Below are 14,489 nucleotides of genomic sequence, written 5' to 3' on the forward strand. Positions count from 1 at the left end.
GCTGCGTCCTTAAAAATATGACCGCCGGCTGTTGGTCAGTGGGATGGCGAGAGTCTATTTCAGAGCAAAAAAATCCCACAGGGGCACCACAGCACCATGGCAGACTTACATACTCTATATGTAAAAAATGACTCAGACCATAAGACTGATGAGGTAGTTTTGGGATGTTTTTTTTTTTTTTTGTACAAACTCATGTCAGCAGACCTGTGGCCTGTTGTAATGATGATATCAGAATATTTACCAGAACCTTGAGAAAGCAGGTATACTTCTTGAACTTTTTCACACGTTGTCATGTTACAACAATAAAACTCAGAGCATTTATTGGGATGTCATGTGATAGGATGAAGAGGAAGAAAAATGATACATTGTCTTGAATTTTATTTGCAAAGAAAATCAGTGTGGCATACATTTTTTCAAACCCCTTTAAACTTTCAAACCCCTTTAGTCTAAAACCCCTAAATAATATCCAGTGCAAGCAATTGCTACCATAAGTCACCTAATCAGTAAATAGAGTCCCTCTAGACGGATCTATTTCCCTTAGCACTGTTCAATACCTTGTCTGAAAATGAAAGGAATACAGCACAATCTACCAGGACAGTCCTCCAACCAAACTGACAGAGAAAAGGCCAAGAGGTGCATGGCAACCTTGGAGGAGCTACAATGATCTGCAGCTCAGGTGGGACAATATGTTGACAGGACATCTTAGTCATGCACTCCACAAACCTGACGCTAAAGGGAGAGTGGAAAGAACAAACGAATTGTTGAAAATTATAGGTTTGCTATTTGCTACAAGCTGTGTAGGGGACCCAGCTAGCATGTGGAAGAAGGTTCTCTGTCAGATGAGACCAAATTTGAACTTTATGGCTTGCATGCAAAAGGCTATGGTAGAAAATTAACACTAAACATTCCACACAGCATCCCCCTTGTTAACAAGGTGGTGGTAGCATCATGATGTGGGTAGACTTTTCTTTACTAGGCACATGTAAACTGCTCACCATTGATGGGAAGATTGATGAACCTAAATGCAGTGTGATCATGGAAGAAAACCTGTTGGAAGCAGCAAAACATGCACATGGAATGCAGGTACGCTGAGCAACAATGGAATGGTTTAGGTCAAAGAAAAGTCAAGTCAAAGCTTAGACCTAAGACCAATTGAGAATCTGTGACAAGACTTGAAAACTGCTGTTCACAGGCGCTCTCCATCCAATCTAACTGAGCTTGAAATGTTTTCCAAATAAGAACTAGTAGAAATTTCCATCTGACATGCTGATAGGAAACACAGGGGGGACTGAATGCAAATGTAAGCCACACTTTAGACATTTTTATTTGTAAAATATTTTAAAAAGTATGAATCATTTTCCTTGCTCAATACATTTATGCAAAACCTTATGTTGATCTAATACATACAATCCAAATGAAATACCTTGAAGTTTGTTGTTGTAACATGACTAAATGTGGAAAAGTGCAAGGGGTAGTATTAGTTTTGCTAAGTACTGTAAATGTCCAGTTTCGGAATAGCTCTGCCGTCTTCTAAATTCTAACTCATAGGTCAATTAACTCTGAGAAATTAACACAGTGCCTACTTTAAATTATACCTCCACCTTGTACACGAAAACCACCCACAGTAAACTGTAAGCAATGCAGTTTAACCACAGGTTTCACTTTAAATGCATGTATACAGCATCCCACTCCTAAACACCAGCTATTACAGGGGCCCCTTTTTATAAGGGAAGAGGAGGCACCATTTCCCACTGCCCCCTATGGGTTGTACTCCGCGCATCTAACAGCAGAAACACTGGACTGAACTTTCTCCAAACATGTGAGGAAACCTACAGAAATGTTGTACCTGCTTTCTTTGGCTGGTGACAGGAAGCTTCTGTTTGATTCACAGGTATGTGCTAAATGGAGCTATCTTTGACTAAAGCACACAAAATAAATGCAACAGCAAGTTGTGGAGGCATCTTGGAAGATTCAAAAACCACAGAAAACCTCCACTGATGAGCACAAACCAGCATTTTTCTGGTCTACAACTGACCTTAGTGACCTTGGAGAAAAGAACATCCTAATATGGTCCGGTCACTGCAGCAGACTTCATTATAAGCACAGGTCACTTTCAACACCTCATTCTTTCCCAGTTCCATTAGAGACTTGCTAAATGTTTTGTCTGGTCTGGCTGGTTTCCTGCTGTTCAGAAATCTATTTAGTATCCTTCTGGCTGCAGCATAGGACCACTTAGGCAATGTGGCAAATATAATAGTGATGTGAAAACTGCTGCTTTCAAATCAGTTACCACAATGTGCAAGTCCAATAAGGAGCTGTCAGTCTGGCAGGGGAAAGTGCCATCCCAAACCTTAATAAATGACATCGTTATAGGTTATAAATTACACTCCAGGCTTTGCTTTGTTTCCCCCACATGTACTTGTTAAGGAAGCAACAACAGTGGAGAAAATGCAAAAGACATGAGTTTGCCTGAAGCTGTAACTCTGTCAGACCCAGATGGGAGCAGCCAGACGCTGTCACAATTACTGGGGCCAGCCGCAGACTCTCTTAAAAATACCTCTGAAAGGTTTGCAAATGGACAGCCAAATCTTGGTAATGGTAATACAGTAGCAGTTGGTTCTGAGGCAGATCCGGGTGGAAGCAGAGGACGTGGATATAGCCGTGAAGACTCATAATTCATCCCCTTAGCAGCAAATTTTAATAGCAGGTCAACTTTCAGCTACACTCCAGTTGACAAATGTTTATCATACATTGCTCACAGGGTAAAGAAGGTAAATTATAGTCAGAATGACCAAAACTGCACTGTATAAAACAGGCTCCAGTTTTCCATTCAGTATTCTAGACATTTCCAAACTCAAAGTTCTTTATAATGTAAGCCATTGGTCAAGTATAAATACAATAACAAACAAACAATTTTTCTCAAGCCTATGCATTGTAACGATGGATGGAGGAATGGATGGATGGATGGATGGATGGATGGATGGATGGATGGATGGATGGATGGATTAAAAAGCAGCATAAAATGGGTTGGAGTAGCTAGTTGTTAGATGTCATGACATTTGTCATATTGACAGTGGGACAGGGAAAAAGTTTTAAAGCTCAGATACGTTTTTCCACATTAAGGATGTATACTTATTGGCACATAAAACTAAATAAATCTACTCTCACAAAGAAAATGTAAAACTTTGACATCAGATGAACTTTAGAGAAGATACTGCTTTAACCAGTCACTTAAATCCTGTTGGTGCTTTTGTTACGAAAATATATGCACATTTTTCCATCTGAATGCTTTGTCTACAAAATGCGAGGCATTTGTATTAAATATGTTAAACAAGAGTTTGTTAAAGTAAACAAGGCTGAAAGAAAATGCAAACAGAACGTGTGTGAGCTGTCTAAATACCATAAAGTAGATAGATGCTTATGTCTCCAAGATGCAAAAAACCGCTGCTGTCAGAGTGACTGTCTAACACTAGAAAAATTATTTAATTCTGGAATAAAAGAAAGTCTATCTTTTGTAACATTTAGAGTCAGGGTTGTAGCGATACATTTAGAATGGTCTTCATTCTGTGGTCACTGTGGGAGCTAGCAAGGGTGTTGGTTTAAAATGGAGTTCAACAAGTCTTTGATGGTCTCACCAGGGCAGGATCCAGCTCTTCATTCAATACGGCCTCGTTCTTGATGAGAGCCACACGCTGAGCAAAGCGGCACGTAGAGATGGACTCCTGGGGAAAACAATTTTAACAATTAGTCACTTTTACTCTGGAGGACAATAAGAAAGAAAATAAAAGCACACGTATTGATTCGATAATAATTACTCTCCAAATTATCCCATCCTATGCTGAACTGCTTGGTGTAGAATCCTGCTATGGATTTTTTGCACACATCTTTTACATTAAACTTTGATTGTTTACTTTGTAAAGGAAGCCTTGTCCAGCTTATGTTATACAAGGTGTAAAATAAAATAACAAAATAGGACTCAATGTTCTGTTTTTTACATATACCAAACATTTTTCCAATCAGAGCTCTGTTGAACCTTAACAGTTTGTGTGAATGCAGGCACAGGAGCATTCTGACATTTCAAAATTAACATAAAAAAACAGAGGATACTTTTATATTTCCTTTTCTTTACATATTTTTTTTCATGCCATAACATTTTTTTACAGTTTAACAGAAGAATGTGTCCAAACATGACCATGGGGTGCTAATCCTCACATCGAGATTTCGTTTATCGACTGCTATGGTGGCGATCATGGTGGTCATGCAGTTGCCCCCAAGGCTGTCCCTCAGCACCGATGTTAGCATGGAGTTTCTGTATGGGATATGGGAACGGTTCTTCTCTGACAAGGCTATTATCACCTGAGGACGAGAGCCACAAAATCAACTTGAATGGCACACAGAGAAATCTTTACAATCATCAAACAGAAAAGGCTTAGATAATTAGAAAAACATATATAAAAAGAATGAGAACAGTAATGTAGTATTTACACAAACATTAATTCCTGCCTTTCAGGATGCAACACATTCCAACAACATAATCTGGTTTAACATGCAGAACAGTCATGGGTAAGTACGATTTCCAGAAAGGAGAACCAGAGGGAATAAGTGGTGGCATCAAGCGTGAACAATGGCGTTATTAAGCAGTTACCATTTTGACATTTATGACACAATGTTTACGGTAATATTGTTTTCTGCAATTGCATCATAAGGTCTTTCTTTCAGAACTCCTGCATGTTGTCCATTATCAGCATAACAAAATATTTCCTTAAGTCGTGCAAAGAAATGTCAAAAGTCAGGATGAACCTTCTCAAAAAAGATGGGTATACCTGCTCCAGGTAGTGGAGAGACAAGTTGATGTACTTGGCTTCAGTGAGTAGCACCCCATCTAGGCCCGTCTTGCTGACTCGGTCCGACCCAGCCAGGTCCACCAGGTGGAGTTTGGACCGCCGCAAGGTGGCTGAGCCGGGTTCACGCCTGCAGAGATGAATGGTGAAAACACAGTGCGAACGAGTGGAGGCCTGGTTCATGGGGGTCTGGGAACGACACAAACAGATAAAACAGATATATTAGACGGCATTTAGATTTTCTTTGTTTTATAGATCTTTTCTGCTTCTCTTAGCCTGGAGAAAAGCTTCAATCATGTAGACTAACATGAAGAACAGACATAAAGGTCGTTTTCCAAAAGCTGAGGCCGACTCACGTATGGTGGTAGGAGAGAGACAGAAATAGATTGTGAATACATAAAAGCATCATTAACTAGAAGAAGCTGGGTCACTCTAGAGGCCCTCGCTTACAGGGAAAACAGAAGAAATCTATATTAATGTTATTGTTTTTATGACTGACCTCGGAGAAGACAAACCTTCTCTTCCTGAAAACCATATAACTTTACACATGACATCTCGGGTCATTCAATACGAAAATAAAAAAAAGTTTCTTTGAGCCTGACGTCTAATTGGCATAAATGTGCCAACATCTGCTTGTTAGGGTTATGGCAGGTCATGACAGACATTTCACTATCTTAACCTGCTGCTTTTACCCCTTTCCTCAGACCAAATTCCCCTCACTCTGCACATGTCTAAAGGGTATACCTTAGAGAAATCTGTGGCAGCCTTTAGATATTAGAAAGGGATCACTTTCCGCATTTAAAAGGCATGGGTGTAAGGTCAAGGACAGGGACAGGGACAGGGAAAGAGAGACATGCTCAGGAAAGAACTCTGTTGATCACAACAATTGTTTTCTTTGAGCCCTAAAGCTAAATTCTGTCAAAAAGCAACAAAAGTCATGAAAATGTGGCTTAAAACTGAAAGGTGAAAAGAAGCCTACATTAAGACATCTATTTAAGTATAACATTGTTAGAGTTCATAAATATAGCTCCAAAAGGCTGACCTTTAACCTTGTTATTTTCTGGAATAACAGGACAAGGACCGGCCAACCGGAAATATGCATAGGAAACAAGTCTATTGGTGCCCAGTGTTTAAGGGGTAGACTCTTAAAATCCCGGCATCATTATTGCCATCAGTAATCTAATTCAAATTTTACATATAGACCATATACGATGTGAATAAAATCTTTTCTGCATAAAGGTAAGCCAAGTTAAGGTTACGTGATTGCTTATGTACCTACAGGGGTTGGAGGCGACTGTAGCTCAGTGGGAAGGGTAGTCGTCTTGCAATCGGAAGGTTGTGGGTTCGATTCCAGCTTCCTCCTGCTGTATGTCGATGTGGGCAAGGCACTTAACTTCAAGTGGCCTACCGATCTGTGTATCGGTGTATAAATGTGTGACCGTTAGTGAGTGTGATTGGGTGATTGTGGCTCTAGTGTAAAGCGCTTTAAGCGGTCTGTATGACTGGAAAGGCACTATATAAGTTCAATCCCTTTACCTTTGTTGTGAATACTGCAGCTCTTCTTTCTATGTGACAACTCAGTTGTTCCACTTTATATTCCAAGTATTTCTCAATTTCAACGTCAGCTGCAGAATAGAGCTGATGAATACTTTGGGTCTTCTGCTGAAATTCCTAAGAATTTCATAAGTAGAATATAAATTTAGACCACAATAATTTATTAGTATAGTGTAGAGCCTCCTTTGGCGGCCAATACAGCGTCAATTCGTCTTGGGAATGACATATACAAGTCCTGCACAGTGGTCAGAGGGATTTTAAGCCATTCTTCTTGCAGGTCAGTGGCCAGGTCACTACATGATACTGGTGGAGGAAAACGTTTCCTGACTCGCTCCTCCAAAACACCCCAAAGTGGCTCAATAATATTTAGATCTGGTGACTGTGCAGGCCATGGGAGATATTCAACTTCACTTTCATGTTCATCAAACCAATCTTTCACCAGTCTTGCTGTGTGTATTGGTGCATTGTCATCCTGATACATGGCACTGCCTTCAGGATACAATGTTTGAACCATTGGATGCACATGGTCCTCAAGAATGGTTCGGTAGTCCTTGGCAGTGACGCGCCAATCAAGCACAAGTATTGGGCCAAGGGAATGCCATGATATGGCAGCCCAAACCATCACTCTGGGCATGCAACAGTCTGGGTGGTACGCTTCTTTGGTACACCGTAACTCTCCCGGATGTGGGGAAAACAGTAAAGGTGGACTCATCAGAGAACAATACATGTTTCACATTGTCCACAGCCCAAGATTTGTGCTCCTTGCACCATTGAAACCGACCTTTGGCATTGGCATGAGTGACCAAAGGTTTGGCTATAGCAGTCCGGCCGTGTATATTGACCCTGTGGAGCTCCCGACGGACAGTTCTGGTGGAAACAGGAGAGTTGAGGTGCACATTTAAATCTGCCGTGATTTGGGCAGCCGTGGTTTTATGTTTTCAATCCGGGTTAGCACCCGAACATCCCTTTCAGACAGCTTCCTCTTACGTCCACAGTTAATCCTGTTGGATGTGGTTCGTCCTTCTTGGTGGTATGCTGACATTACCCTGGATACCGTGGCTCTTGATACACACAAAGACTTGCTGTCTTGGTCACAGATGCGCAAGCAAGACGTGCACCAACAATTTGTCCTCTTTTGAACTCTGGTATATCACCCATAATGTTGTGTGCATTTCAATATTTTGGGCAAAACTGTGCTCTTACCCTGCTAATTGAACCTTCACACTCTGCTCTTACTGGTGCAATGTGCAATCAATGAAGACTGGCTACCAGGCTGGTCTAATTTAGCCATGAAACCTCCCACACTAAAATGACAGGTGTTTCAGTTTCACTGTCCAACCCCATGTATATGTCATCTCTTTGTTCTCAGCAACTGATAGGTAATGCTGTTGCTTTTCTTTAAACAGCAACAGGAAGACATGGGGTTTTATACTGATGCATGTCACAATCTATCAACTTCCATTTAGGACTGATTTGTCTGAAGCTGTAGGAATGTTCACACTATCCTACATGGCTTTCATTATGACAACAACTAAATGTTCAAAGACAAAAGTAGTACTTTTAGCCAGTTCTGTTTACCTTTGCTGATTTTTAACCCTGGTGTGTTGGACACTTTGCTCAGTGTCAGTCCTTACACACATACAGCATAATGTGCAATGCAGTTTTGTAACTGCAGAGACCCACAACTCAAATTTTCAGGTATATTACCTGTTAGTCATTTCCCCCTTATCAAGATTACTGGCTATCAAGGTATATCGAGGTTACAATGCCAAAGCCACTAAAATGCTCTGTCCCACTGTTCCTATGGTTTAAAGTCTTTCACAGGAAGTGCCACAGTGATTGGAGTTTCCTCTGATTAAATGGAACATAGATCACTGCCCCTTCTCCACCTGTTGCTGCACACTGCCTGTCACCTGGCTGAAAGAAAGCTTCTACATGTTTCCCTTGCATACAAGAAAGACCATTTTGTTTTCCAGAGACCAAAAAACCAAGACTCATGACATGGAAACTAAATCAGCACCACCCTTCATTCCTAAAAAGGCAACCACCACTATAAAACTAGCATTGGTAAGCTACCAGCAGAATGTCACCTGCGATAAGCATGTTTATATGAAAGCTACTGATAACTTTGCAGGTGTTTATATTTTTCCTTAAGTCTTTGTATTGAACTAACACTAAGCATCAGAGATAGCATTATTAGAACTATAAAAATCAATGTAAGATTATCTTTCAGCAGCAGGAATTATTGTTCATTTTCTTTTTTGAATAAAATGTGGATTATACTTGAGTTTTATGTTTAAATTATCAAAATCAAAAAAGAGAGGGAAGAAATATGGTATTTTTACCAAAAGGTTATCATAGAGTAATTCTCAGAAAACTTTTAGTTACACAAACCAAATTAGGTAACAGGGATTTTACCATCTGCTATTGCATGACAGTTAAAGGATCATACATCCACCAGCTGCTGCTTGCAGACAACAAGTAACCGTTTGTTCTTATCTCTACCTGTTTTGTCCTTTTTACCAAGGATATTATTGACACACATTATCAATGGGAGTGGATTGTCCAGGATATGCATTATAAATGAGAATGTGCACTATACTAGTGTAATTTTCACATTACCAGAGGTGATAGGGTTCCAGAATAATTACACAACATTTACGGGTTAGAGAGCCTCAGACGATGCTGAAGGTGTTATATAACTATGTTTTTATTAACTACAAACTACAAGCATGAAAGTACCCATCATTGCAGTCAGTTTTAACTAGATGTTGCACTGTTTGCACCACAGACTGTTCTGACCACACACGGTGCTGCAATAGAACATCAGAAAAGGACATTCTGGTATATAAAAGTGCAAAGCAGTAAGAGATTACGCAAGCGACTAGTCCTGCATTACAGGATTTAGACAATCTGTAATGCACCCATACCTACAGGTTCAGGAGGAAGTTAAGAGTTCACTGCAGGGAGAGCACTTCCAGCTCTGCATCCATTTGGACAACAAAGAGAGTCAGGAAAGACCAGATGAGAGAAAACATTTACCCAAAACGCTGACGAAAGGATGAGGAGTAGAAAAAGTGAATTTTATTTTCAGTCCAAAAAAACTCTCAAACCAAGTGAGCTCAAGGTCTTTTGAGCTTTATATGAATGGATGTGTCATCTTTTATCCACCCGGATGGGATCATGAAAAGAAAGAAGGCATTGCTGTTGGCTTTACTGAAACTCTTTGGGGAGAACAAATTTCTTGGAGGAATCTGACAAAAACAAATGAACAATATTAAGGGCTCTTTGTTTGTTTCGGGCTCCGGGGGACTTCTAGCGATAAAGTTCCAGAGAAGACAAGCGAGCAACTGTCTCGTTGTGGGTGGACGATTGTGGGGTCTCCCCGAAGCAAAGCTCATTTTCTTCTTTTAAGCTGTTTCCAATAAAACACATCTTGTAGTTTCCTAAGATTGAACCCAGAAGGATGTTCTCTGGACAGAAGAAAACATGGGTGCCTTTTAGTCGAACACGTGCCCCTTAGTTGACATTTCCTCTTAATAAAATCCTTCTTAATACAATTACAAATACAAAAAAAGGTTTTATCACATTTTCCACATAAGCCTAACTTTTCTATGCTCTCCTTCTGTTTCATGTAAGAATCCCAACCACATCAAAAATTGATGTCAATGTGCAGGAAAGCAAGTTTGTGACTGAAAGCTTATCATCTGGCTCACTTTTACTGCCATCTATTTACAAACAAACTAGTGACAAGAGTAAACAAGGCAAGATTAGCTTTTTTTCCTCCAAAACCTCATGTTGAAAAGCAAAAGCTGAGCCACCACACATCTCATCATCAGTTCGAGGAGCCAGTGTGAGTGAAGAAAAGAAAAAAAACCCACAATATAAACATAAATTACAGAGAGAAAGCTGGACTTTACAGGGAAAAGCAACTGATAAAAAGGCCCACTGGGTACTAAAATAATATTTTAGAATGGTACTAAGGTAGCTTTTAGAATGCATATTGCACTTTTGGAACAGCAACAACAAAATAACTCATTATGCCACTTATCCTGGAAGTGGTCAGTGGTATTTTTGCTTACGGTTTACAGTCCTGACTAAGATCACCACATAGATCTTTATGTGTGTGTGTTTGTGTTCCCCTTTTTCTTACTTCTGCAATCATACGATTTGTGTCGCCCAGGAAGAGAAGATTCAGAGCCTCCTCTTCGTTAGTAGACTGCTGCAGAGACAAATTCTTCAGATGGATGTTCTGTTCTGGATCCTCCATAATCACCACTTTCCTAACAAAAAGACAACAGTAACATGTTTGCTTAAAGACTTATCCACCATAGATTACATTCATGGAACATTAAAACTTGAAAACATGAATAAACTCTTATATCGTGCAAAGCTCTTGACCCCAGCGGTCAATTCTTTAAAATTTGCTTCAAAATCCAGACTCTAAAAGATACTTTTAAAGTTTGCTTTGGGGGAAAAGGCTGCTATTTCACTCATTTTCAGTGCATAAGGTAAACTTGCAGGAGATCTTTTTGAAAAATTAATCCTTTGTGCATGAAAAGGGTCTTAAACTAGAGGTGTTTCTTTCTCTATTTCTTACAAAAATTTATTTTATCTACTATTCACCTGGTGTAGATAATTCTGTAGGTTGGATACCTATGCTTTTGTCCACCCTACATTTTAAGACTGCTCAAATTATTTACTTAATATATTGACATGACAAACTGTCAAAATAAGTTACAGTTTCAGCTTATAAATCTGTGAAAAAGTCTAGGCTTGGGAGGTACAGTCCTCTTTTGCTCCCACTCCGGCACCTGTGCTGGTTCGGCAGGGTCCGGATGTGTGGGGATGGCCTAGAGATCTCTGACGCCATCATTGGGGACTGCCGGGGGGCTGCCCCACTCTGTGTTTTACAGAAAACTAACCCTGCACATCTCCCAGAACACATTACCCCCACAGTGGAGAAATGTTAACCTCATGTTGAGGTGATGCTTTCTTAGCAGAAACAGGTAAATGCCATAGCCCAAAGACGAATGAGCAAAAACAAAACATAATTCTCTCTACTCAAAAGACTTGCAGCTGTAATTGCAGACATTTTGGAAATCCATTTTCTTCCACTTTGAAATTATGCACAACTTTCCTTTGGTCCACCACATAAAATCCTATTATTACATTAAAGTTAATGGATGTAGTATGGCAAAATGCGGAAGAGTTCAAGAGGCATGAATACTTTTGCAAGGCACTATATAAGATTACAAAAACATTAGCCTTTTACGGCAGAAAAGTATGTATAAAAAAGTGAGTGTCTGCTGAAGCATCAATGCGTGATTCTTCTCCAAAATAAATCAGAAATATTACTCAAAAACGTTAAAGCTACACATATTTAATGTCAGACTGCATAATTTAACACTGAGCCACAAGAATAAGGCTAATTGTGTCAGTTATGTCATCTATTTACTTCCCCTGGCCTTGCCGTCTCTCAGCACTGAATCCAAACAGTCTGAGCTGCAGCCTGGTCTCACATGTGATTTATCTCTCTGGGTGTTCATGACTTGATAACAGACAGGGCCAGATCTTAAAAACAAACAGGTGATTGTTTCTCCCCCACATCAGGCGATTCAAAGCACAGAATAGGGCAAAATTCCTCCTGCGATCCTACCACATCATTTCCATCCAGCCACCAGTGATGTGAGAGTATAGCTATTTGACTGACACGTCAAACAGGGAGGTATGATTGGAGAACACATGTGGATAATTATGTTAGCATTTGTAGGTAATTGAAGTGGTCTGATAAAACAGTATTAATCTTATTGTCATTCAGAGCTGCGTCCTGGCAGAATAATTTTCCTCAATGACCAAGCCAAGCCTAGATATAATTTGATTAATGCGCTATTGCAAAAATGATATAAACATGGAATGAAGAATGACAATTTGCAGATTTTTAGGAATCCAGAAAATGGAAAGATGAATGCGTGATGAAAACAGACGTAAAGACAAAAAGCAAGATCAAATAGTGCAGGAATGTCAGAAAGAAAGGAGAGCAGGCATTGTTAGGAGTGACGGAAAGATGGAGACAGACTCTTCATGATTCAGCAAGTATGGCCACAGCATGTTTCACAAATGGCACTGGCTATTTCCAGAGCGCTGTGATTTGTGGGCATCTAAAACCTTAAGTTCTAGTTCAGAAGTGACTTAAAATGAAGTGGTATGGAGAAACAAATGGGGTAAGATAACTGGCGACCAGTTATGACCATTGACCCTAACTATGCCACCAGGCTGACAGCATTCAGTGATTTTAGTCAGCAGTTTGCACAGGGTGGGTCAGTATTGTAGTCTCCATATTTTGGCAAAGACTGACTTTAAACATGACTCTATTGACACCTGGCTGTCACATAGTGAATATTTTCAATTGAGGTCAATATTTTTTTTAAAAAGGCCAAAAAACAATGGTTTGAGAAAAAGACTGACGGTAGGTCCTCCAGTCGCGATGCCTCATGTCGGGAATCCAAAAGGTCATATCCGACCTCGTTGTAAATCTCCAGGTAGGAGATGTGTGTGGAGTACATCATACTGCTGTCCTGTGAAGCAAAATGATACAATCTGAAACAGGATGGGATGAAAACAGCATTTGTCACAGTTGGCAGAAGCTGCGAGTGCTTTCCATGAGTGACTTGTAAAAGCAGAGGAGGCTGCCCTGACCTGGCTGAAGCGTTCGTACAGGTAGGACAAGGTGCGAGGTATGATACCGCGATCACTGTAGCGCTCAGCTCCGCCTGTGATGGTGAAAGTCTTCCCACTTCCCGTTTGACCATAAGCAAATATGGTGCCGTTATAGCCAGAAAGTACACTGCACAAAAACAGACCATGGGCAACAAAAAGACATTGAAGCATTTTTCTGCAGAGCAGATTACATAAATTTGACTGAACCAGGTAAATGTATTATCTGTTGTTAGTAATAAAGTTCGTTTTTATGCAGAAAAACTCTGCCTTTAGGTTTATCACATTTACAATTTGAGCGTGTTCAAATTTACAGAGTTAATGGCGAACTAATGTCTCAAAAAAAGCTGTGAATAAGTAAGTGCTCCTTAATTCTACAGTTTTATTGATCACTAAATAATCTGATCCTAAATACATTAATACAGCTTCAAATAAACAAGTTATGTTCCATTAAATACACCTTTATTGTAAGGTAAGACAGTAAGATCCTACAAGTGACCAAATTTACTTGAGCTATAGCCTGCCATAGAATTCCCCCTGAACAATTCCGAACAATTTTCAGAACGTTTAGCTCACTAGCAACTTAGCCTCTATATAACATCTCCATTTTAATTTCTGGAACTGCCCTAAAGGCAATAAGAGTCTTTGTGAATTAAACCTGACACTTAAAATCCACATTAAAGCATGGCAGTGAATACAGATCTGCAATGGCAACAGACATCTGCTGGTGAGGGAATGTTTTGGAGCATGACTGACAGTAAAAGCCCGGACCCTCGCGACTAGGCAGGGTCTGGTATATTTGGGTTTGGCACGGAGCTGTTGTTCTACACATGCGCAAAGTGATGGAAACCAGTTTTTGTTCAAAATGATGAAGCTCCTGTGAGATGTGATATTTAAACATCAGAACTACAGTTGTAAAGTCCTGAGATAAACCGAAAAGAGATAGGAAAAAAGGAGAGGTATATATTCAGTACAGACCAAAGGTTTGGACACACCTCATTCAAAGAGTTTTCTTTATTTTCATGACTATGAATATTGTAGCTGCACACTGAAGGCATCAAAACTATGAATTAACACATGTGGAATTATATACTGAACAAAAAAATGTGAAACAACTGAAAATATGTCTTATATTCTAGGTTCTTCAAAGTAGCCACCTTTTGCTTTGATTACTGCTCTGCACACTCTTGGCATTCTGTTGATGAGCTTCAAGAGGTAGTCACCTGAAATGGTTTTCACTTCACAGGTGTGCCCTGTCAGGTTTAATAAGTGGGATTTCAAGCCTTATAAATGGGATTGGGACCATCAGTTGTGTTGTGCAGGAGGTGGATACAGTACACAGCTGATAGTCCTACTGAATAGACTGTTAGAATTTGT

At 39.9% G+C, this 14,489-nt stretch overlaps 1 protein-coding gene across 3 annotated transcripts in view; it reads right to left on the reverse strand.

Moving 5' to 3' along the window:
• The window catches only part of LOC124884969 (kinesin-like protein KIF6), a 93,054-nt gene that overhangs the window by 58,492 nt on the left and 20,073 nt on the right, over window positions 1–14,489 (reverse strand). For 2 of the 3 annotated variants that reach the window (XM_047393049.1, XM_047393051.1), the window contains exons 4-9: window positions 13,095–13,242; window positions 12,864–12,973; window positions 10,549–10,678; window positions 4,824–5,030; window positions 4,213–4,356; window positions 3,636–3,722 (exon numbers count right to left, since the gene is read on the reverse strand). In XM_047393049.1, the coding sequence (XP_047249005.1) occupies window positions 3,636–3,722; window positions 4,213–4,356; window positions 4,824–5,030; window positions 10,549–10,678; window positions 12,864–12,973; window positions 13,095–13,242 (826 nt within the window). The remainder of the gene's footprint in view (window positions 1–3,635; window positions 3,723–4,212; window positions 4,357–4,823; window positions 5,031–10,548; window positions 10,679–12,863; window positions 12,974–13,094; window positions 13,243–14,489) is intronic. The other variant, XM_047393050.1, reaches the window with a different exon arrangement.

The sequence above is a fragment of the Girardinichthys multiradiatus genome, chromosome 19 (assembly GCF_021462225.1).
Source record: "Girardinichthys multiradiatus isolate DD_20200921_A chromosome 19, DD_fGirMul_XY1, whole genome shotgun sequence".
Taxonomy (NCBI): Eukaryota; Metazoa; Chordata; class Actinopteri; order Cyprinodontiformes; family Goodeidae; genus Girardinichthys; species Girardinichthys multiradiatus.